The 23,872-nt window shown below is 37.3% G+C and overlaps 2 protein-coding genes across 4 annotated transcripts in view; one reads left to right on the top strand and one right to left on the bottom strand.

Moving 5' to 3' along the window:
* Window positions 1-2,524, bottom strand: part of HEPACAM2 (HEPACAM family member 2) — a gene marked incomplete at its 5' end in the record, with an annotated part of 66,997 nt that extends 64,473 nt beyond the window's left edge. Inside the window, one exon of one of the 2 annotated variants that reach the window (XM_079931344.1) lies at window positions 2,195-2,524. The remainder of the gene's footprint in view (window positions 1-2,194) is intronic. The other variant, XM_079931345.1, reaches the window with a different exon arrangement.
* A 198-nt stretch (window positions 2,525-2,722) lies between these two features.
* Window positions 2,723-23,872, top strand: part of VPS50 (VPS50 subunit of EARP/GARPII complex) — a 142,189-nt gene continuing 121,039 nt past the window's right edge. For both annotated transcript variants that reach the window (XR_013829809.1, XM_079931759.1), the window contains exons 1-3: window positions 2,723-2,853; window positions 10,283-10,351; window positions 22,941-23,063. Coding sequence is in view for 1 of the 2 variants with exons in the window: in XM_079931759.1 (XP_079787885.1) it covers window positions 2,821-2,853; window positions 10,283-10,351; window positions 22,941-23,063 (225 nt within the window). In the remaining variant the exon portion in view is untranslated. The remainder of the gene's footprint in view (window positions 2,854-10,282; window positions 10,352-22,940; window positions 23,064-23,872) is intronic.

Below are 23,872 nucleotides of genomic sequence, written 5' to 3'. Positions count from 1 at the left end.
TTTTTGCGGTACTCGGGCCTCTCACTGTTGTAGCCTCTCCCTTGCGGAGCACAGGCTCCAGACGCTCAGGCTCAGTGGCCATGGCTCACGGGCCTAGCCGCTCCGCGGCATGTGGGGTCTTCCCAGACCGGGACACGAACCCGTGTCCCCTGCATTGGCAGGCGGACTCTCAACCACTGCGCCACCAGGGAAGGCCTCATATGTGTATTTTTGAAAAATGGAAATGAAATGACATACTTCACCTTTTAAAAAGTGCTCTTTAGGGCTATAGGTTTTTGTTTTTATTTTTTAGTTTAGGGAGTTAAAAAGGTAGCATGGGTGGCTCAGTTATTTTCTATAGTGTTAGGGTATGCTGAATTAGAAAATATATTTTATTTAGGCAACAGCACTGATTTACTTTACATGTTTCCAATATTATAGTTACAGCCTTTGAACTTTTAGAGGCCTGGCTGTCCACTTCGTTTTAGTTAATAAGAAGTAAACTAAAGTGTAGAGTATTAGAGTTAAACAAAGTTGTAATGCTTTCTTGCCTCTTCAGGGTCAAGTAGATACAGAAAACACTCGCTTCCCCAGTTTGGCGGATAGGAAAAAACCAAATACATAAAATGAAAAAAACTTTTTTTTTTTTGGTCACCTGCAACTTTGTGTATTGAGGGGAAAAATTCTGGGTTTGGATCTGGGTTCTAGTCCTGTGACCTCAGAATCTTAGATGGATTCATTTTCTCATTCTAAAGAGTAGATTTTAAATGCTAGAGCTGGTTGCCTATAAGAATCTCTTGACCTTAAACAAAGAACTCCCGCAAAAATGATAGCAATAACAATGGCATCCTCCTCAGGTGAATCTGAACAGTCAAGTTTGAGAACTACTGGACTTGGATCACCCCTAATATATGCTTTTCAACTAAATTGTAAACTCCTTAAAGGTCAAAACTGTATTTTATTAATCTGAAGTGCTTAGGATAGTGTTGACTAGTGCCCAATAATCAACAAATGTTTACTGAATTGGGTTTCATTTTATATGCTAATATGGTCAGCAGTTTCTGATACTTTCAGGGACTTCTAAATACTGAAGACTTTCACACAGTAAGAACTCTCTGGCAATTAAGATTAGAGCAGGTGAAGAATGAACTAAACTAAAGTTGCCCAAAAAGTACTGAAATTTCTTCACGGGGTTAGAAGTAACAGAGTCAGAAAACCATATAAGTAAGCATATCATTTTAAAAGGAACTGTCAAGCACAATGACAGAACTATGAACAGCGTGGTTCTGTTGGAGCAGAAAACTGGGCAGAATTATGACTATGATACTTCATAATCGTAAGGTGCTTTACAATTTATAAATTGCATTCACTTACATGCTCTCACTTATCCTTACAAAACCCTAAGTCAAATATTACAACCTCATTTGTAAAAAATTCATAAGGCAAGATGCTGAGAGGTCAAAAACTAGAATTTCAGAGCTGTCAATAACCTCTATATTAGTGTCCCCCATTTGCACACCACTTTATTATTTTTGCCATATCTATCACCCACTACTGTTGTTTATCTAATATTTTTCATTAGTTTGGCACACTTTAACATTTCTTTAGTTGTCCTAAGAAATATCTTCGAAATCATGGGTCTGTGTTTTATTATTTCCTAATAAACATTAATTGAAATAAATGCAAAAAGAAAATCCTTGGTAGCCTTACTTAAAACATCTGGATAAACAGCCCTTCATTTTCTGCTTGCACATCTGCAGTAACCTTAGGCAAGTTACTTAATTTCTCCGTACCTCAGATTCCTCATCTTTAAAATGGGGATAATAGTACCAATTCCATATGATGCTTGTGTGGATAAATGAGATACCAAACGAAAAGCTATTAGCAGGGTTTTTGACAGGTAGTAAGCTCTCAATAAATGTTATCTACTGTTAATTGTTAGCTCTGGGTCACTTTTTTTTTTTTCTGGTATTCTCATAATTGGAAAGTTCTTTCTTAAATTAAGCCCCAAACCACTCCCCTGTTGCTTTCCCCAGTTTAGCTAAACTGCTAAAAGTTGAAAAGAGGACGTTAAAGTGACATGTGTACTTATTGTTATATTTTCCATCTTGACTTGCCTTAGATTACACAGGTGGTAAAATGATAGGTGGGGATTAAATCCTTTGGTTTTAGTTTTCTGCTCTGGATGCCAATACTGAGGAAGAACAGCCCTAACCTGGACAGCCGCCATTGGACAACGTGGACCACTCTTTTCCTCAGGCCAAGCCCTGCGCCACCTGGGGAGTGCCAAGTTCTCAGGTCACCTCTTGGAGCCTTCCCGTCCTTGGCGTTCCCGTCCTTTCGCGTGAGTCTGTCGTCCTCTCACTCCGCCCCTCAAGACCAGGTGGGGTTTCCTCCACCACACTCCTGGGGCGGGGGGGGGTCATGTCAGTCTGGTTTACATACTGTCTTCTCAGTGTTTGCTCCTGTTGCTCAATGTCTGGTCACCTATGAGTTAGGTTTTCGCCTCGCCGGAGCAGCTACCGAGATCAAGAACCGCTTTAAAGGCCGGCGACCGCCGTGGTCTCTCAGAGCAACAAGATTTGTGGGGCTTAACCGAAGCGTCAGCTGCTTTTCTTGCCGGGAAATGTAGTACCTGGGCCGTCCTCTCGCCTCCACTGCAGGTGCCGACGGCAGCCGGGGGACTACAATTCCCAGAACGCTCTGGGAAAGGAAGGGAAACCCAGCTCGGCAGCTCCACGTGACCACTCACTATGGCTTCCCTGTGTTGGGACCGGCTGTCTGGTAGTTCTGTGTGATTTGTCAGTTCTCTGCGGCAAGGTGCCCCTTCACGAATTCGACATGCAAAGAATCAAATCTCTTATGACCCGGCAGGTAAGTCGCAGAGGCTGAAGCAAAGGTCTCCTTCATCTTTCCTGGAAGAGGAGCCGAGATGTTCTGTCCCTGGGCCGCAGGCAGGCGGATAACCAAGTTATAGGTTGTGGCAGGTGTCAGGGGCATCATAAAGCTCGAGCACGCCCTGGAAAACTCACCTAAGCCGCCAGGTTTGGAGCCCTGCTCAGGTGGGTCCCGGTGACCCAGAAACATTCCTTTAGATGAGGTCAATGAGGAAGTCGGAGGCTACATTTGTTCGTCCTTTTCTGCCTTTTGCCAGCTGTCCGGTGATAGCCCTAACTACCCTGCAGGGTTCCCTTTATCCAAGCTGCCCATCGTCTGTGAGGATGGCCTGGGTAGGGAAGTGAGGTCTGTGCAATAAAGATGACTAGAAAGAGTGAAAAAAGCAGATAATTTGAAGACAGAATTGATAGCTTTATGACTTTGGGCAAGTCCCTAAATCTAGTAGCTTTAAGTTTCCGGATGTGAAAATGAGAATAATAATTATTTTTGTTCATCCTGTCTCACAGTTCTGTTATCGGAGTCATCAGTAAGTTAGTGTATGTGAAATGATACTTTAAAAAAAATCATTGTCATGGCAAAATAATGGTCTTTTATTTTTTGCCAGAATGCTAATTCATGAATAAAAACTTTGGCTGTTCTCTGTCTCATCTCATACATGTTAGGGACTTCCTAATAATGTGTCAGCTTCCTTCAAATCAGAAGTGGCAGAAACTTACTTTTATGTACTTATTGATTACGCTTTGGTTTTAGATACCTTTATTTATTTCAACTCTAATATTTTACTAGAATTGGCCATTCTTTATTATTTTTATATGAGAGTAGGGTAATTTAGATTAAAGTTTTAAATCAGTGTGATTTTGGGAACTTTGGAGAATGTGGAGGATGATCATTTAGTGAAAGGTTCATTTGTGAATTTTTTTGTTGATTAAAAAAAGACTACAAATGCCAAATTAAATTCTTATTTGATAGTTTAGAATTTGAGAGATAACTGAATAGATTACAAATTGTAGATCTCTGGTGAAGAATACACGAATCCTATGTGTTTATTTTACTTCTGTCAAATTATATTGTTAATGTCATGAAAATAAAATTTAGAAGTTCTGTGAATAATAAGAGATTTAATTAAGTGTGTAATAACAGTTGGCAGTTCCTCACATTTGTTGAGTCCTGGTCTTATGCTTCATAACACTTCTTTTTTTAGGATAGGTTTGAGTCCTGCTCCATCCTGTAGTAGCTGTGTGACCTTGAGCAACTTACCTAACTTTTTTGAGCATCTGTTTTCACATCTTTAAAATAGGAATGATAACATGTATCACATGGGGCTTTCCTAGTGGTGATGTGTATATGATATGATCAAGGTAAAGAGATAAAGGAGTTACCACAGTTCCTGGGCCTTATCAAAGAAGTGCATGATCATAGAGATCATCTCAGTGACTGAATTGATGGTTGGAAAGCGGGAAAACTGGAAGCCAGCAGTAATTCAAACGATAGTTGATTTCAGGCTGACTTTGGTATCCGTTTGATTTTTTAAAAAAATAATTTTATTTATTTATTTATTTTTGGCTGCGTTGGGTCTTCATTGCTGCGCACGGGCTTTCTCTATTTGCAGCGAGCGGGGGCTACTCTTTGTTGCAGTGCGTGGGCTTCTCATTGCGGTGGCTTCTCTTGTTTCAGAGCACGGGCTCTAGGTGCGCGGGCTTCAATAGTTCTGGCACGTGGGCTCAATAGTTGTGGCTTGCGGGCTCAATAGTTGTGGCTCGCGGGCTCTGGAGTGCAGGCTCAGTAGTTGTGGCGCACGGGCTTAGTTGCTCTGCGGCATGTGGGATCTTCCTGGACCAGGGTTTGAACCCTTGTCCCCTGCATTTGCAGGTGGATTCTTAACCACTGCACTATCAGGGAAGTCCCGCATTTGATTTTTAAAACAATATACAGCTTTGTACATTATGCCACCAATACCCCTAAACTGCCTCTGGGATGCTGAACTTGGACTTTTGTGCCTCAGCTAAGTTTGGTGCTCTCTCCTGTTGCTTGCTGGCAGTTCAGCACAGTTGATATTGTCATCATTGTATAGCAACTTTGATTAGTTTGTTTTCTTTTTTTAAAAAATAAATTTATTTATTTTATTTTTGGCTGCATTGGGTCTTTGTTACTGTGCACGGGCTTTCTCTAGTTGCGGTGAGTGGGGGCTACTCTTCGTTGTGGTGTGCGGGCTTCTCATTGTGGTGGCTTCTCTTGTTGCGGAGCACGGGCTCTAGGCGCATGGATTTCAGTAGTTGCAGCACGTGGGCTCAGTAGTTGTTACTCGCGGGCTGTAGAGTGCAGTCTCAGTAGTTGTGGCGCACGGGCTTAGTTGCTCCATGGCATGTGGGATCTTCCCAGACCAGGGCTCGAACCTGTGTCGCCTGCATTGGCAGGCGGATTCTCAACCACTGGGAAGTCCTGGTTGGTTTGTTTTCTAACCCTATTTTGTAATAGTAAGTGGGAGAGAAAAATACAGAAGTCCAGATACCAGTGATAATAAGTTTATGTCTCTTAAATGTAGTGAAATTGTTCTGAAAATGAACTCTTCAGCCTCAATCAGTTGTTTATTGGATTGAGCAGTAAAATCTGTGGTTAGTTGGGATGAAAAAAAAAAAACTAAACTAAAAAGCACATACCAAAAGCTGGAACTACACTGTGTAAAAGGTGAGGTAAAATTCAGAGTTTCACACATATTTTAAAAGTCATCCTAATTATATTTGTTTATGGCTTGACTTCCACGTGTTTAATCATTATTAATACACATTTCATGAATCTGCGAGGTAGGAAAGTAGGGTGCTGCCTAGAGTTACACTGGGGATTTTATTTGTACTGTTTGTTGTTAGGTTAAACGTAGTAGTATTACAAATAAATATACATAAAGATGTTTCTTTTTTGTGAGGCTAAAGAATATGCTGATAATATATTGTTGTTGATGTGGAGAGATGTGAAATTAAGGTCTATGAAACTTAGAGTTTTTGGCATTTCAGCTTTCCAAGGATCTTGGTTTGGAGGAGAGTGTAGAGCAGGCTTTGTTAGCGCTCTTTATTTAGATGAGCTCTTTTGTTCTGCTTTCTCCATTATGCTGGGCTCTGTTGTTTCAGTTCATTGAACAAATGATTATTTAACACTATGTGCCAGGCACCATTCTAAGTTTGGGGGATGTAGCAGTTAACAAAACCAAGTGCTAAGGCAGACGTGGTGATACATGCTTTGGAGGAATAGAGGATAGGGAATCCTGGGAGTTATTGGCAATTTGGGGTCATTTATAATTTTAGATAGGGTGGCCATGGAAGGCCTCACTGAGAAGGTGACATTTGAGTAAAAACCTGAAGGAGGTGAGGGAGTAAACTCTGAGGATGTCTGGGAAGGAGCATTCTGGGTGGAAGGAAAAGCAGATGCGGAAGCCTTGAGGCAGGAGCGTGTTTGAGGAGCAGCAAAGGGCGGTGTGGGTGGAGTGAAGTGAGTGAGGAGAGAAGTAGTAGGAGATGAGGTCAGAGAGCTGAGGGCAGGAAGCCTGATCACATAGACCCTCATCCTCATCTCATCTCCTCTACTTTTCTCCTCACCCATAGCAAGGCCAGGGAGACCAATAAGGATGCTAATGCAGTAATCCAAGTGAGATACGGTATGGACCTCACTCAGGGTGCTAAGTGGTGGACGTGTTGAGAAGAGGTCAGATTGTGGATGTATCGTAAATGTGGAGTTGACAGGATTTCTTAATAGATTGGAGTTGGGCTGTGAGAGAAAGAGAAGCTTCAAGGTTGACTCCAAATGGTTTGGCCCCAGCAATTGGAAGAATGGAATTGCCATTTAGTGAGGTGGGTAAGACTGAGAGAGGAACAGATTGAAGGAAGGGAGAAAGTTTTAAGACTTGTTCATTTCAAAGCCTCTTGGATATTTGGAGAAAGAAAATAGGCAGTTGGCTAAAGGCCTGAATTTCTGAGGAGAGATTCAGGGTATAGATAAAAATTTAGGAGTTATGAGAATAAAGAGGGTATACAAATTGACTAAGATCACCAATGGAGTGATTGTAGAAATAAAACGAGTCCACAGTTGGAGCTTTTGAGGATTCAGTGTTTCAAGGTCGGGAGAAGAGGTGGATCTAGGAAGGCGGATTGAGAAGGAGCAGCCAGTGAAGTGAGCAGTCTGCTGCAACCCGAAGAGCACCTGCCCTGTAGCAGATGCTCAATAAATATTTGTTGGATAGAGAACATCCAAATCGAGTGGGTCCTGGAAGCCACGTAAAGAATTTACAAGAAGAGGGAGTGATCAGCTGTGTTAAATGCTACAGATGGGCCGTGGAAGGTGAGAATAAGAACGAGCCTTTGGACTGAGCAGCGATAAGGTCGTCGGTGACCTGACAACAGCGCTTCTGTGGAGTGGTGAGGGGGAAAGCCTGATTAGGGTGGGTTTGAGAGAAACTGAGGGCTGCATATAAACACTCTGTTGAGTTTTGCTGAAACTTTTTCTGAAAAGAAAAGGAATCACAAATCATCTCACAGGCTCCTTTTGATCATTGGGATGTAAGTTGCTGGTCTCATAAATGGAAATTGAGTATTCATAGGGACAAAACAGAAGTAGTCTGAAGTGTAATCTGATTTGGGCAAAGAAATAAAGTTGCAAAGACAGGTATTATTTATGATGATTTTATATAAATTTAAACTGGGGAAATTATGAAAACAAAAATCAAATACAAAAGAAAATCAAATAATGGTTAATGATTATAGTGAAAGTTTTAATTTAATAAAGGCAGAGTACTGCACTTATAACCATGACTTCCTGCTTTAAAGAGACGAAGATAAAATAAAAATGCTGACTTCATATTTGTTAGTAGAAATCTATAAAATTCCTAATCAAAGGGTTGAGGATCTGTAATCCTAAAATACAGGTGAGTCATATTGTGCTTTGAGACATTTACTTAATTCTTTATTTCTGTTTTGATAAGATAAAAAAAAGCATTTCTCTGTGACATTCAGAATAATGGTCAACACTTGAAGAGTGCTTACCATGTACAAGACACCATTTTTGGCCTCTCATATATGTTATCTCCTTTATCCCTTATAACAGCCTGTGAGTTACTGTCACCATCATTAGACTATGATGACAGGCAGGTTGTCTGCAGAAGACATTCTGTGAATCCCCTGCTTCCTAACATGTACATAGGGTTTCCAATTTTTATTACTTTTATTTTGTACCTTTGGTGTGAAGTTGTCATGTATTAGTAGCAAATTATCATGTGTGGTAACTAATTTGGAGGCAAGGCCTTTTTCTAGATATTGGTATATGCCACTTGTTTACTTGTTTTAGGCATTGTTTTCTTTACTGAGTAACTCTGGGGAAAGAGAAAATTACACCTGATATATTCCTTCAAGAATTTATTAGAGTGGTTAAACAAATCTATACTTTTTAAAATGTTTGTTTAAAAGTCATGGCAATTATTTTTTTAAAAGGTATTTCAGGGGTGGTCGTGATTTTGAATCAAATTATGAAGTTTTACTCTCGTATGTGTATATGTTTGAATGTATATAAGTGTGTGTATATAATGTATAGAGAAGTTTATTTCATAACCCAACCTTGCCTTCTTTACCACTTTTGGTGCTATGCCCTTGTGATGACTCTTGGTGAGTAATTGGGACAAGGAAGAACAAACACACAAGAGTAGTTTTGTACTTTTATTTTCTCACTCATTGTAAGACTTTTAGCCTCAGTATGCTTTTCTTATTCCTGCAGACTTCCCTAGAAACTTCATTTTAAAGTCAGTTGCATATTCCCATGGGAACGATGGTCTAATTAGAGATTGGAGCCTAAGACTCCAAATAATTTACTAATTTCTTTGGTGCTTACTCTGTTCCTGGAACTGTGCTAGCTCCTGGGCTATAAAGGCCAATAGAGGACTTGGTCTTTCCCTTGTCTTGGTTCTGAGAGATATATATATTTAATATTTAAAACTTCACTACTTTGGCAGAGGTGTTGGGAAATGTCTAGTGGGGTTTCTAAAACATTAGAGATTATAGTAGTCATCCAGGTTGCTTGTTAAAATGCAACTCCTGGTCCTAATCTAGAAATACCTATTTATTAGCTCTGTGGTGGGACCTAGAAGTTTTATGTGGAAGTTTTATGTTTAAAAACTTCCCTGGGTAATATTGATGGAGATGATCCATGAGCATTACTGAGAAATGATGTTTCTTTGAAACGTAAGGTTTAGGAAAACTTCATAGAGGAGTTCTGAAAGTGGAGTATTGATTTGGTTTCTTTAGAGGGTGGTGTGTGTGTGTGTGTGTGTGTGTGTGTGTGTGTGTGTGTGAGAGAGAGAGAGAGAGAGAGAGAGTATGAGAGAGACAGAGAGAGAGAGAGAGAGAGAGACAAAGAAGGGCGGTATTCCGGGGATAATGGAAGATTGGGGATGAGGTTAGAGCACCTTGTCATAAAAAATTGTAGCTATGACTGGTGGTATTTTATAATAGGGAAGAGAAAATACACACCTCTATAATTTAAAAATGAGCAAGTTCTACTCTAAGACCCAAATAATCAAGCTAAACATAACATGTATTTTGGTTACCAAGGACACCAAAAAGCCAATATTAGAGTATCTAAAGGACAGAAACTTGACAGTAGAGTAAATCTCTCCTCAAGTTCATGTACCAGCTAATTTTGCTTATAGACTAATATTACAGGGAATTTAGGTGTCTGCTTTGAATAGACTATGTTAAAAAGAGGCTTTTAAAGAAAATTTAAATGGCTGACTTCTTTCTGTCTTGATAACTTTCCCTGGTACAAATGAGACTTTCAGAATCCCTCATTTGATGTGAATATAGAAAGTACCAGGTACTTTCTATAAAGAGCTAAAGCAGTGAGTTGTGAGATTTAAGTCTCAATTATGTAGTATAAATTGGGTGCATTGGTGAGAAATGATAAAATCTAGGGATTACTTATGTATTAACTAAACAATTATCATTATTTAAAAATCTTTGGTTAGCTCAGTCAGTTGGTATATTATATCTGTGGGTCATAATGCTTGGACCTTTTTACCACGTGCATTTGGTCATGATTAATAGATAAGTGCTTTTATAGAATGCTTTTTGTCACCCAAGTTTCTTTTTGTTGTTTTTGAATCATGGTTAAGTTAGACTTCAACCGTTAGGTATAAAGGTGCCATATGGTAATTCTATTTTAAATTTCCGAAAGTAAATCTTTACTTGATTTAATAATAGTATAGTACTATATGTGTTGTGACAATTGTTTTTAGAAACATATGTTCTATCTATTTTAAAGCAGGAAAATTTCTGTTTTTAAAATGGTGATTTCTATTTCAATAAGTATATTCTATCATGTTACAGTTCTGCAGCACAATTAAAATTCCTTTTATGTTATTATTTTTTTTAAGGGTCTGAAAAGTCCCCCAGAGAGCCTCAGTGATGTTGGTGCCATTGAGAGTCTCCGGGTCCCTGGAAAGGTATTGATCTACATGAGTGAGCGCGACTTTTCACTTCCTTAAGAAAATATTGTTGCCTTTGGATAATTGATTCACAGAAGCTTTTCCTTCCCACAGGCAGATGGTTGTTATGATGAGCTAGGTAAAGTTTTATAATGCTGTAGGCTTGGGGCTTGTTTTTGCTTTCATTACTCATTGGGATGCAGTATGATTCATTATAGTGAAGCAGAAAATGCGAAACTGATAAATTTAGAGTTTATTATTGTATCAAATTCTTTGCCTGAAAGCAGTTATATATCTATAAATGAAACTTATTGATTCATCTGCTGTAATTTGGATAAATAAAATGAAATGGCTTACTTTTTATGCTGTAACACTGAGCCAAAAATCATAGTAAATTATGTTTTTGTTATGGAGCAGAGCTTTTTCTTTTTCTTTTATAAATTTATTTATTTACTTTTGGCTGCATTGGGTCTTTGTTGCTGCATGCAGGTTTTCTCTAGTTGCAGCAAGTGGGGGCTCCTCTTTGTTGCGGTGCACCGGCTTCTCATTAAGGTGGCTTCTCTTGTTGCAGAGCATGGGCTCTAGGTGTGTGGGTTTCAGTAGTTGTGGCACGGGCTCAGTAGTTGTGGCTCACGGGGTCTAGAGTGCAGGCTCAGTAGTTGTGGCTCACGGGCTTAGTTGCTCCGTGGCGTGTGGGATCTTCTTGGACCAGGGCTCAAACCCGTGTCCCCTGCATTGGCAGGTGGCTTCTTAACCACTGCGTCACCAGGGAAGTCCCTGGAGCAGAGATTTTTGAGTAAGTAGCTAAAGCACAGCTTATGCTAAATTGTAGATATTTTGGATTTTAATCCCCTGATACTCATGTGAACTTCGCAGTCTACAAATTTAATAGGTGTCATTTGAAAGCTAGCTGGCTTCCCCTCAGGAGAAATATTAGCCATTGTTAAATAAATAAATCCCTGCTGTCTCACTCTCCGGGGCCTCGCCACTCACAGCTGCCTCCATGTATAGCAGCTGTATCGCAGATCAAAGCCTGTTTTGAATGTCTGCTCTTGTGGTTTTCAATTTGAGGATCATATTTGAAACTACTGTTTGTTTCCTGTGTCTGGCAACTTAATACACAGGGCTTGTTTCTCTAGATCAGCAATCCTACGGCCTCTTATCACACCTCAGTGTCAGCTGCTTAGGAGGATGATTTCCCACCTCTTTGAGGTGCCTTGCCCCCTAAAGTGAATTTTTTATTTACTGCTTAGCTTTTACATTAGGTCAGATACAAATATGATGAAATTCTAACCAACGCTTTTGCATGAAATGGCTCAGAAGCTATAAAGAGGCATTTTGAATAGTTTTATATAATTTTAGAAAAGACTGTTGGATGTGATAAAATTGGGAGAGATAACCATAAATCCTAATTGACAGATAATTCTCTGTATTTCTTTGACTTAAAGAAATGATTATCAGGCATTATGAACATGCCTTGAAGTGGATTGCATTAAATGTTTCAGAACCAGAGTAAAATTGATGTGAGCCTCTTTAAAAAATACATGAATGTATTGCATAGGAACTTTCTGTTGTCTTTAAACCATGAGTCCGTGATGTTTTCCCAGTAGCGGTAGGTAGAGAATTTATAATGATTTCATTACATAGTCTTCTTACTGACTCCGCACCCTCTCCCCATCAGTGATCAGCGGTGTATACTCTTTATTTAAAAAAAAAAGATTTTTTAAGTTTTTAAAAAATTTTATTTTACATTGGAGTATAGTTGATTAATGCACAGGAATTCTACTCAATATTCTGTAATAACGTAAATGGGAAGAGAATTTGAAAAAGAATAGATACGTGTATATGTATAGCAGTGTATACTTTTAAGATGATGGGCTCTGGCTAGAGAGGCCAGTCTGGAATCACAAGGTCAGCAAGTGTAAATGGTTCAGGTGATGATTAAGCCTAGGGCAGTGGGCTGATTGACACTAAGAAGCTAATTGAGTTAAACTGTGAAACAGCTAATGGTAAAATTAGCATCAATGCCCTCAGCTTAAATTTAGCCTTATACTAAGAAAGCCTTTAGAGTTTTTTGTGTCTATTCTCTCTGTGCTCTCTCTGGAAACATTTCAAGTACTGCAGGGTGAGCTACTCTGGGTGGTTTTGAGAAATTGAATTGCTGGGTCTGGAGAGTGGCAAAGCTCCAGTCAGTAGATTAAGTTTGATGTGGTTGAAGTTCACAGTCAGTACTGAAACTAAGAATTAAGAAGGCTCACGTTCAGAAATTCCTTACACAGCATAGCTTAGTATAACTTGGATGCTGAAACAAAATGCTGTGTTTCACAATTTAGATGTTACTTTATAGTTAGGTCATACATATAAATTTAATTTCTCTAAAAATTCTGTAACTGTTTATGGTGACAGGTGTTAACTAGACCTATTGTGGTGATCATTTTGCAATATATGCAAATATCAAATGATTATTTTGTACACCTGAAACTAATATATTGTTGTACCTCAATTATACCTCAATTTAAAAAAAGCATTATTTTAGCTTGGATTCCCCTGATATTCCAGTGGGAAAAGTAAAAAACAAACAAAAAATCAATTTACACTGTTTAAGTGTTCAATGTAAATACTTGTATAGAGAAGCTTTTAAACATTAATTTATTTAATAGCTCTATCTCTCAAGTATAGGTAGAACATTTAAAAAAAGGCATCTTTCGTCTTCAGGAATGGACCCATTTCTTTTTCCTGTTCTTGTCATCATATTTTTCTAAGTTTTAACAAGGAATTGAGATTTCATGGGGGTTTTCAAGAAAGAAAGTTTAGCTTGGGTGTTACATTAAAACGTTCTTGTATAAAGGATAAGTAGGAGGGAAATATTAAGATGGAGCATATGAAATGGCTGTTTTAGATTAGAAATGGTCTAATATTGGCAGATTTCATATGGTTCGACTCATTAGGAAAAGGAGGGTAGTTAAGGAGAACTGAAGAAGGGAGTCAGGTGAGCTTGATAATCCAGAAAGTACTATTGATTTTTTTTTTTCTTGAGAACTATATAAATTCTGAGTGGGAAGAAACCTTAGAAATCATCTGGTACAATTTCTGCATTTTAGAGATAAGATGACACTATATCCCATTTTAAGAGGAGATGTGAGTCAAATAATAATCCATATATTGGAAAATTGGAATTTTGGTGGAGAAAATAGTACAGAAAGTAAAAAAAAAAAAGGATTCTTTTCAGAATTTGCTATAGGAAAGGAAACTTTTGAGCAGATTAAAAAACTCTTAGCTTAAATAGTTCAGAGCCAAGGTCAATGGTGCCCAAACTTTGCTGCACATTAGAATCACCGGTACCCAGGCCGTACCCCAGTCCAATTAAATCACGGCGTGGGGGGTGGAGCCAGGCGTCGGTAGCGTTTAAATATCCCCAGCTGATTCCGGTGTGGAGCCATGTTTGGGAACCATCGGCCAAGCTGAGGACGCGATGAGGAGAAAGAACAGGAATACAGGAGCCGTTCTAGGTAAAATTTTGTAAGTTTTATTGACAATTTTTGTGGGAAAAAGTAGAATGAAGAGTTAGTGATGACCTAAAATTTCATTCCTGGTAAATGGATTCTGTTGTTTTCAAATTAATGGGCTTTTCATGCAGAGGTAAGGATATAAGAAATTAATCTATATTGTATTTACTGACTAAACTTGTTATCCATTTAAGGAAATGTATATTGTTTGAATTATGTGAAAGATTTTTAGATAATTTAATTGGTTACAGAATTATGAAGAATTAAGACCAACATTTGTTATATAATAATTGTAATAGCCACATGGTTGGTAGTTATAGAACTTATTGGGACTGTGTTTGAGAGGATTTGTTGAATCCCGATTAAAAAATAAAAATATCAGAACCTTATAAATCTATATCTTAAGTAAAACTTAAGTAAACATCTTAAGTAAACTTCCCACAGTGCTTCTATAATGTTTACATATCGTAAACCTGAAAAAAGTACTAATATGAATATTGTTTATGAATTTTTACTGAAATACTGCCTTCTGATATGATTCTTTAAAGATAAGGGGTTTTTTTGGTTGGTTGTTTTGTTTTTTAAGGCCTTGACTTTATTGACTTGTAAATACGAATAGGATTCAGCTACGTTTACTCTTGCATGATTGGCTTAACTATGCCTTTGATTTTCTTCATCAAAGAAAAATATAGGGTGAGGAGACAAAAGAAATAGCTGTTGCAGTCAAAACCTGAAAATATATTTGTCTAAATATAAGTATTTTTGTTTGTATACTTAATTTATTCCATAAATATTTATTGAGTACCTACCTACTCTGTAGCATTTCTATTATATAATATTCTGGGAGTTTGGGCAGAGTGTTTTCTAGCTTTTAGAATACTTCTGTGAAGTAAAATAAATGGATTTGACCGACTTCTTAGAATCCGTGAAAAGAATCCTAAAACCACACTAATTACAGAGCTTTATTTTCAGAACTTTACCAAAACATGAGGAAAGTGCTGGAATAAGAGCCAAGAGAGCTAGGTTCAAGTATTGACTTAAACATTCAGCTTATTAAAGGGAAGTCATTTTAATAGCTTTGTGCCCCAGCGTGCTCATCTGTGAAAACATGTGAAAACTAGATGATATATATATTTTTGCAGTACGTGGGCCTGTCACTGTTGTGGCCTCTCCCGTTGCGGAGCATGGGCTCCGGACGCGCAGGCTCAGCGGCCACAGCTCACGGGCCCAGCCGCTCCGCGGCACGTGGGATCCTCCCGGACCAGGGCACGAACCCGCGTTACCTGCATCGGCAGGCGGACTCTCAGCCACTGCGCCACCAGGGAAGCCCAAACTAGATGATATTTAAGAGCCGTTTTAACTCTGATATTTTATGCTATCTTTATTGTAATATTTGTAGGAGAGAGAAGACAAAAATACAGTCAAAAGAATAAACTGATGAGTCTATTGCTATCTGATTTAGACAGGATTAGTGTTGAAATTTATGACTAGGAGACTTTTTTAGCTTTAGTGATTGGAATAAATCACTAAATTTCAATTTAGGATAATGTTTCATTTAAGACAGGTGTCTTCTGCAGGTGGTACCAAGAGGGACTCTAACCATGGATCTGCAGAATCATTTAGACTTTTTCTTAGGCATTCATGGCTAAAAATATTTAACTGTGTTCTTTTTAACCATTAATGAAATTATGCTTCTCTTGGCTTCAGATGCTTTGATATTCTTAACCCTTCTTTCGTAGCAAATCATAAAAGATCATTTACGCAGTGCATTTGGCAATTATTTATTGAGCCAGGCTGTTACTAAGTTTTGAAGATGCAAAGAGGTACAAGACTCTATTCCTACCTGAACCTGAGTAGAAGAGACAAGCAAAAATAGATAATTGCAGAGGAGTATAGTAGAGATCTATACTAAGGTATGCACAGTGGTAGCACAGCTAGGAGAGGATTAGGGGTAGGTAGACGTGAGTGTGGGGTCTTCTAGAGTTCGTGATTAATTTGTTTTAGAAAGATAACTAGGGTACAGAGATATTTGAGTGGCAATCCTAGACCAGGATACTAATTAAGAAGATAAAGAGTATGAGGTTTAGGAAATGGAGAAGGGTTAAATTTGAGAGACATTTTAAAAGTAGGATTTAGGACTGAGAATTTTATTGGATGTAGAAGGTGTAGGAATTGGAAAGACTGGGGTCGTTAAACACCGGGATTGAAGGTGCTGTGGTGTCTTTTCTCAAAATAGATAGTATTTCTTCTTTTAAGGAGAGGTCTGATGAGGTGTTTGAAAACTAAAAAACCAGAAAACCGTAAATTAAGACTTATACACTGGACTTTTCTGTCTGTGCTTCAGCTTATGTGTCTTTTCTTCAGCTTTAGCTAGACAGGCATGTGGCAAATAGCTTGATATTTTTCATTGAAGTTGAGAAATTTTTAAAGATAGCTTTTAAAAAAAATTATATATTTGATGTCTCCAAAGCTATTATCTTTAATGTTTTCTTTTTCATAGAAATAAATTTAGGAAAATACTTGTTAAAATAGCATAACTATTGAATAAGAGAAGTAAATAACAATATTTGGCAGAGTATCAAATATGAAAGTTTTGCTTTCCAGTTTTGTGATTTTTAGTATGTGTTAGTAATTCAGTACATTTCCATGAATAAAATCAGTTTTCCTTCCAGATCTGTTTCTTTAAAAACAAATATGTGTATATTTGGAATGTTGTTTTTTTTTCTTTTTTTTTTTTTTTGCGGTATGTGGGCCTCTCACTGTTGTGGCCTCTCCCGTTGCGGAGCACGGGCTCCGGGCACGCAGGCTCAGCGGGCATGGCTCACGGGCCCAGCTGCTCCGCAGCATGTGGGATCCTCCCAGACCGGGGCACGAACCTGTGTCCCCTGCATCGGTAGGCGGACTCTCAACCACTGCGCCACCAGGGAAGCCCTGGAATGTTGTTATTTTGAAGAAAGGATTAAAATACATTATTTTTATCACTTAAGTATAAAGCTGGATTAAAATAATGCCACTTTAGTAACCTTTTATAAAAATCTTCTGTAAATCATTTTGCTGAAACCTTCTTTTAAATTGTAACCCTAGTAATATTCCACTAGATGGCACTGAGAGCCTGAAGAAAAGCAGGGTGGGCTTGAAAAGTTCTGTTTTATTTGAAACACACAAACTGATGAAACGGCTGCTTTGATGGATTATTATTGTTCTAGTGGGATTTTAAGGAAATGTGCCATTTCCCCACATAATCAGACATCTGCCAGTTCATTATAAACGTACATGGTATATGTATAGTTTTAGGGTGTTTGTGATCTTGAATCCTATTTCATTTGGAAACAGAAAACCTGTTTTTGTTCAGTGATTTATGATCTTTATCATACTGATTGCATATTGAAAACTTCATGTCTTTGTTCTTTAAGCTCTGTGTAGTTTTTGATAGATAAACATATTTTGCTCTCAATTAGAGCTCTAATGTGATGTTAACTTTGGTAAGACTATGGTTTCTGTTTTTAGAATAGCTATTTTTGTTGACTGATGAAAAATGCAAACAGAAAAATAAAGCTTTTGTCTTGGCAAACCCAAATTCATGCTTTACAAGAGCAAACTTTCTTCCTTTACTCCCTTCCTTTCTCCCTCCCAACACAATGAATTCTGCATTTATTCCGGTATATAATGTGAACTATGGTCTAATAAGCTAAGTACAGAGATGGAAGTTGGTTTGCATTTTTTTTTTATTCTACTATGCATTTTCTTCGGGGTTTTGAAACCTGACCTGTGAAATGAAGATTTTTGCATTCATCTTTTGTTCGAATAAAAACTTACTACTGCAGATGATAAGTTTCCAGGCTGTTCTGTGGGTTTAAAAATGAAATTCCTTTTCAAAGAGAATATTGAATTGAATAATATTAAGGAGAACTGTTAAGCCGTCAAAACTAACTTTTTACATTTATAAGAGTGAATAGGATTGAAAGTCTGAGCTTGGATTGATGTTTTTAATTAGTGTGGTATTTTGGGTAATTTGAAAGTAGTCATTAAATATAAAATTTGCAGTCTTTCTTTTCCCTCCTAAACATGAATGCATTCCCTTAAGAGGTGAACTCTTAGGTGGGAAATAGCTTTGTAAAATTATAGCCTGGTTTCTTTAGAAACCATAAATATATTGGAAATGTTTTATAACACCTTACAGTTGAGGGCTCTAATTGTTTTATAGAGTTGAATCCCCAGTTCTCATATAACCTTTTGTTGTTACATTGAGAGGAAAAATAGCTTGGCTAAAATCAAAGATGTTGGCTTAAATGTTTATTATGATTGTTTTTCTTTATTTTTCATAAAGTTACATTTACGATATGCATTTTTATATGTATGTTCACGTAGCTTTATCTTGGAGATGATCAAAATAGAAGAATAGGATAGGTAGTATGTGTTACATGCAACCTTATAGTGTATTGTGACTGCTGGAAAAGACAGCCTCTAAAGTATTGAATGACTTCTTCGTTATCTGCCAGTTTTCCTAAAATATTCCTGCTTGGTTTACTATGTTAAGAAAATATTTAATGTTTATGCTTACTTTTTGGTTACAGTATCTGGCACAGTGATATGTGTTAAGATATTTTTAGTAAAGGAAAAATATGGTTTTAGTATATATAAAAGTGTGTTGAATTTTAAAAACATCTCTCCCCCATGACATTTTTCTGCCCTGCGGGAAGCCATCCTCTATTCCTTAATCTGTTGTATGCTTTCCCACTCCACTGTTTTTACTTTTGCTTTGCTTTATATTTTGTAACCTTTTTCCCCCAATTTCTAATATTTGAAATTTTACCTTTTCTCATATTCTCTAAATGCCGCCTCTTCCATCAGATGTGAACTCACTATCCTTTGATGCCCTTCATTTTGTTTGTATTTCCTTTATGTTCTGCCCTGCATCGTCATTGTTTATTCGTCTAACCCACTCCTATTACTTCAGCAGCTATTTGTGGGAAGATTTGTATTTTACTCATCTTTGTTTCTGTACGACCTAGTACAGAGAATTTTTACATAGTGGGAATTTTAAAAGAAATTGTTAAATTAAAATATATGACTTGACCGGGAAAGATAATACTAGAGGTTTGACAATAGGCAGGTTATTTCCTGATGATAGTATGGGAGAGAGGTTTGATTTGTTCTTTTTTGACATTTGTACTTTTGTTTTTATCTCCTTTACAATTAAACTCATTACTTTAACTGTAGTTTTTCTGCAGCTTTAATTCTGGGGTGATGTTCATGTACTCTTTAGGTGTAGTTGATTACCTACCATCAGCAGGCAAGTTGTGGCACATTTGATGGTCTGTAGTTGTTGACATATTATTTTTGGATTTTCAAAGTTTGTAGAGCATTTATAGCACTATTATTAATTATAATATGTATTTATTAGTTACTATGTGTCATAAACTTTACTATAACAATTCTTTAAAAAATTTTATTAATATCAGTCCGTAAGACTGAAATATTTTATTACCAAACATCGTTAAAGCATCTAATCTTCTTGGTAACTTTTAAAAGCATTGCATATTTTAATATGGTATAAGGAGTTTCATTTGTTATTCTATTCCCTTGATTGTGCCTTTAAAATTTTTTTGTAGGATATCTTTTGTTCATTTTGTTTATGTAAAATTTTGCCTCATACATTTATATTGGCTTGCAAAACTGGTTCTCTTTTACATGAAGAATTATGTATTTTTGTACATCTCCAACCCTAGAAAACCAGTTTATATAATGGCAAAATTATGGAGTAATTGTTTTAAGAATATGCTAGCTAGCTGTTTTTGTTTATTCTAATTTACATGCATAAAATATCCCTAAAATCATTTTACATTTATTGTTATTTCTAGTTAGAAGAAAGAAGCCTTTCCTTAAGAGTTTGTGGAAAATTTTGACTATCAAAACAAGAACATGTTGTCTCTTCCTTTCCTTTTGTTCATATATTCCTTTTTTTATACAGTTCACTGTGTAAATTAATTTTAGTTTGATTCATGATTTTTATCTACATTGTGCCTTGGCACTTTGGAACATAATGATGGAGAATAAGGAGAAACCTCAGTTCTCAAGAAGTGTGTAATCTGATCGAGCTGTCAGCACTAACAGCTATGAAACGTTTAGAGAATGATTGGGTAGCAGCAAAGTCTTACAGACAGCCAGTGCAGTGGGATTAACAGGAACATGGTGATTGGGATTCTAGGCAGAATGGAGTTTGTCTGAGTTCAGATGTATGTTTTCACACAGGAGCACTAAGTTGTCTGAAAGGAGAGTATTTTATAGGGATATGGTGTTGGACATTTGTTTTTGTTTTTGAATTCTGCTTTGTGTGCTATGTTTCTTTTTCTGCCTTTCTTGGTTTTATCTCTCTCCTTAGTCCAGGTTACTTAGAGTGTCAAGTGTTACATGTCACTTATTTGAAATTATATGAGTTTGTCTGCTCTCTGTGATATAATTGCTTAGTTCTCTAGGAAGGAATGGCATTTGACCTTTTTATATGCATATACAGATTGTACTCTTTTTTACAGATTCATCACACTTGTGAAACGTGCACTTGTGAAATATTTATAAATGAAATCATGCTTTCCCTTTGACATTTTTAATAACTTTGGATATTTGTTTCACTGTCGTTTTGAGTGTGTGTGTATGTATGTATGTCCTTTACAGGTGAAAAAAAACTAGGCATGAAGAGACTAAGTAAGTTGTCCAAGGTTAATAACAGAGTTGCAGCTAAAACCCAGGTGTCTTTACCTTTAGAACAATCAATTAGGTTGTATAGGGAGACCAGCATGTAGTTACATGCCATTGGCATTTACACATTTGAGATGAAAGTGCTCATTCATTGCAGTCTATTTGAATTCCTGGCTTGTTTCATATCTGATGGTTTTCATTCTTAGCAATTTTTGTAATCTTCAATTTTTTTGTGAATAGTACCAAGTACATTTATTTGCTGGTGGTGCTATGGAATTACTAGGGGGAGGCAACATTGCTATATCCTCACTTGGGCTTTATTCCTTCCCTCAGCTTGCAGCATCTGAAGCTGGTATTTCAAATGCCTATGACCCTTTAGGGAGAGAGATTGCCAGGAATTTCTCATCTCTTTTTCTATTTCATGTCTCACTGTCGATTCAGATTTCCACTGGATGCAGGGAGGTTGCCTGTGGATAGGCGAACTAGTTGGGAACCCTTCCACAAATGGTGTGGGTTTAACCCATGTCTGTTAAACCTCTTCAGTGCCATTGTCCAAGGTGCTACACAGATTAGTGGGTTGTAGGTAAATCCCTACCGAAATACAGCTCCACTGTCAGGATGCTGGATTTCTTAGTGTACTCATAGTATCTAATTGCATGCTAAATCAGTGATGGCTGTCTTTAACCTTTTTTTTTTTTTTTTTGGTTAGTGTATTCTTATAAGTTGAGTTTTGGTACCAAAGACGCATTTTCTTTTTCATGCACTTTTAATTCTGCAGGTTTAGTTTTTATATGACTTTGCTTTCTCTTTTCAATTTATTGGAATTTTAAATGTAAACAGTTAAGTATTCTCTTAAGTTTCAGATTTATTGCTCTCATATTTTCTTTTAGTTTGAATATACCTAGAGGAATTTATAGTAAAAATTTTATCAATTTAAAATATAAATTAAAATCTAAAAGATATATAAGCTAGGCTCTTTTTTATAAATGAAAACTAGCCCTGCAATAAAATAATCTAGAGTATCTCTATTTGGAAAATATTGTCCTCAAATTAACCATATAATTTTTGTGTATTTAATTAGTGATGATTCATTAAGAATTTTTGTTAAGTATTATTTTGACTGTAAAATGATTTTAAATACTAGTTTCTTTTTCAAAAATGTACTTATTTTTTTGGGCTGTGTTGAGTCTTCATTGCTGTGCACAGCCTTTCTCTATTTGTGGCGAGCGGGGGCTACTCTTCATTGAGATGTGCGGGCTTCTCATTGCGGTGGCTTCTCGTTGCAGAGCACAGGTGCTAGGGCACGCGGGCTTCAGTAGTTGTGGCTCATGGGCTCTAGAGCGCAGGCTCAGTAGTTGTGGCACACAGACTTAGTTGCTCCCCAGCATGTGGGATCTTCCCGGACCAGGGCTTGAACCCGTGTCCCCTGCATTAGCAGGTGGATTCTTAACCGCTGTGCCACCAGGGAAGTCCCAATACTAGTTTCTTTTTGTGTACTTAAATGTATTTGAGATTAATTTTAATAAAAAAACTGAATGACTAAATTATATGTCTATAATAATATCTTGATTGAGTGTGTCAGAGAGTGGGTATCTGAGTTATTGAAATTTTCCAGTTAACTGAAGGTTTATCCAATTATGCAGTGAACTTGCATAGGATAAGGATGCTGACATTAAGGGTAGGGATTTGTCTGTTAAGCTCTTTTTTTGCTGTATAAATCCATAGAAGCCCCATACTCTATCATTAGAAAGCAAGCATTTTATCAAACTCAGAGCTTTAGGTTCATAATCAGTTCATTAATTGTAGTATCAGTATACCTTGAAGGAAGCCTCATGGAATTACAGAGCTAAACTTGTGAACCTTTTCTAGACATAAAATTACAGAACTAATCTTGTGAACCGTTTCTGGAACCAGTATTTCTTAGCCAAGCAGTGAGATTTTCAGCAGAAGGATTTCTGCTGTTCAGGGTTCCAGTACTAATTGTGACCTGAAAGTCACTGAGATGTACGCTGGTTATCTGTGGTGAGAGAGATTTAGAACATTGTTAGATGATGAAAACGTATATATATGTGATATGTATATATGATAGATATTAGGTAGTCTCTTTGTTTTTTCCTTTTGTTAAACATCTAAATTCTCTTAGCTGCTAGTTGGCATGCAAGGAATTGAAAATAAAATCTAGATCTTCAAACTGGCTCGTTTTTCCCTCCAGTAGATGGGTAGTTTTTAGTGTTCGGCTGTTTACTAATTTTCCATGAACTTTCCTGTTTTCTATTAGTTTGTCTCTTTGGTCAGAATGTTTCCTGGGAGAATTGTCAGTGTTAAGACAGATGATTATTTATGTCCGTGCAGATAGAATTATAACAGTTACAAGTACTATAATTGTGGTTTCCTTTCCCTTAAAGGAGGAATTTCGAGAACTTCGAGAACAACCTAGTGATCCTCAAGCTGAACAAGAACTAATTAATAGTATCGAACAAGTGTATTTTTCTACGGACTCATTTGATATTGTTAAATATGAGCTGGAGGTAAAAAAATTCATTAACTATCTAAAGCTTATTTTGTTCAGTGACTGAATTTGTGAGTGAGATATGAATGCCTTTTAGGGGCATTGTAGTTTTTTGATACCAGGACTGGTCTATGATGACCATATTGTGACTAAACTATCAGCATTGTTTAAAGATGAGAGTATTTTTAAAAATGAAAAATTAAGTGCAGCTATAGAATATTGGTCCAGGAAACATTTTTGTATTTTTGGTTAACTGTTATCACACAATATGTTAGTATGCTGTCTCTATCTTATTTTATGTTGGCTAAATATGTTTGGGAAAGCTCTGAGACCTTTTTTTTTTTTTTTTTTTTTGCGGTACACGGGCCTCTCACTGCTGTGGCCTCTCCCGTTGTGGAGCACAGGCTCCGGACGCGCAGGCTCAGCGGCCATGGCTCACGGGCCCAGCCGCTCTGCGGCATGCAGGATCTTCCCGGACTGGGGCACAAACCCGTGTCCCCTGCATCGGCAGGCGGACTCTCAACCACTGTGCCACCAAGGAAGCCCAGGGAAAGCGCTGAGACTTTTAATCATGAAAGTATATTTACATAATTGTTTAGTCATAATAAATACCCCATGCCTTAATTTTTTTTGTAATTTATTTTTTAACAACTTTTTTGGAGTATAATTGCTTTACAATGTTGTGTTAGTTTCTGCCGTATAACAAAGTGAATCATCTATACATATACATATATCTCCATATCCCCTCCCTCTTGTGTCTCCCTCCCATCCTCCCGATCCCACCCCTCTAGGTGGTCACAAAGCACAGAGCTGATCTCCCTGTGCTAT

Source organism: Stenella coeruleoalba (genome assembly GCF_951394435.1).
Source record: "Stenella coeruleoalba genome assembly, chromosome: 9".
Lineage (NCBI taxonomy): Eukaryota > Metazoa > Chordata > Mammalia > Artiodactyla > Delphinidae > Stenella > Stenella coeruleoalba.
The sequence above is the reverse complement of the archived record's forward strand: the minus strand, read 5'-3'. Positions and strand labels throughout refer to the sequence as shown.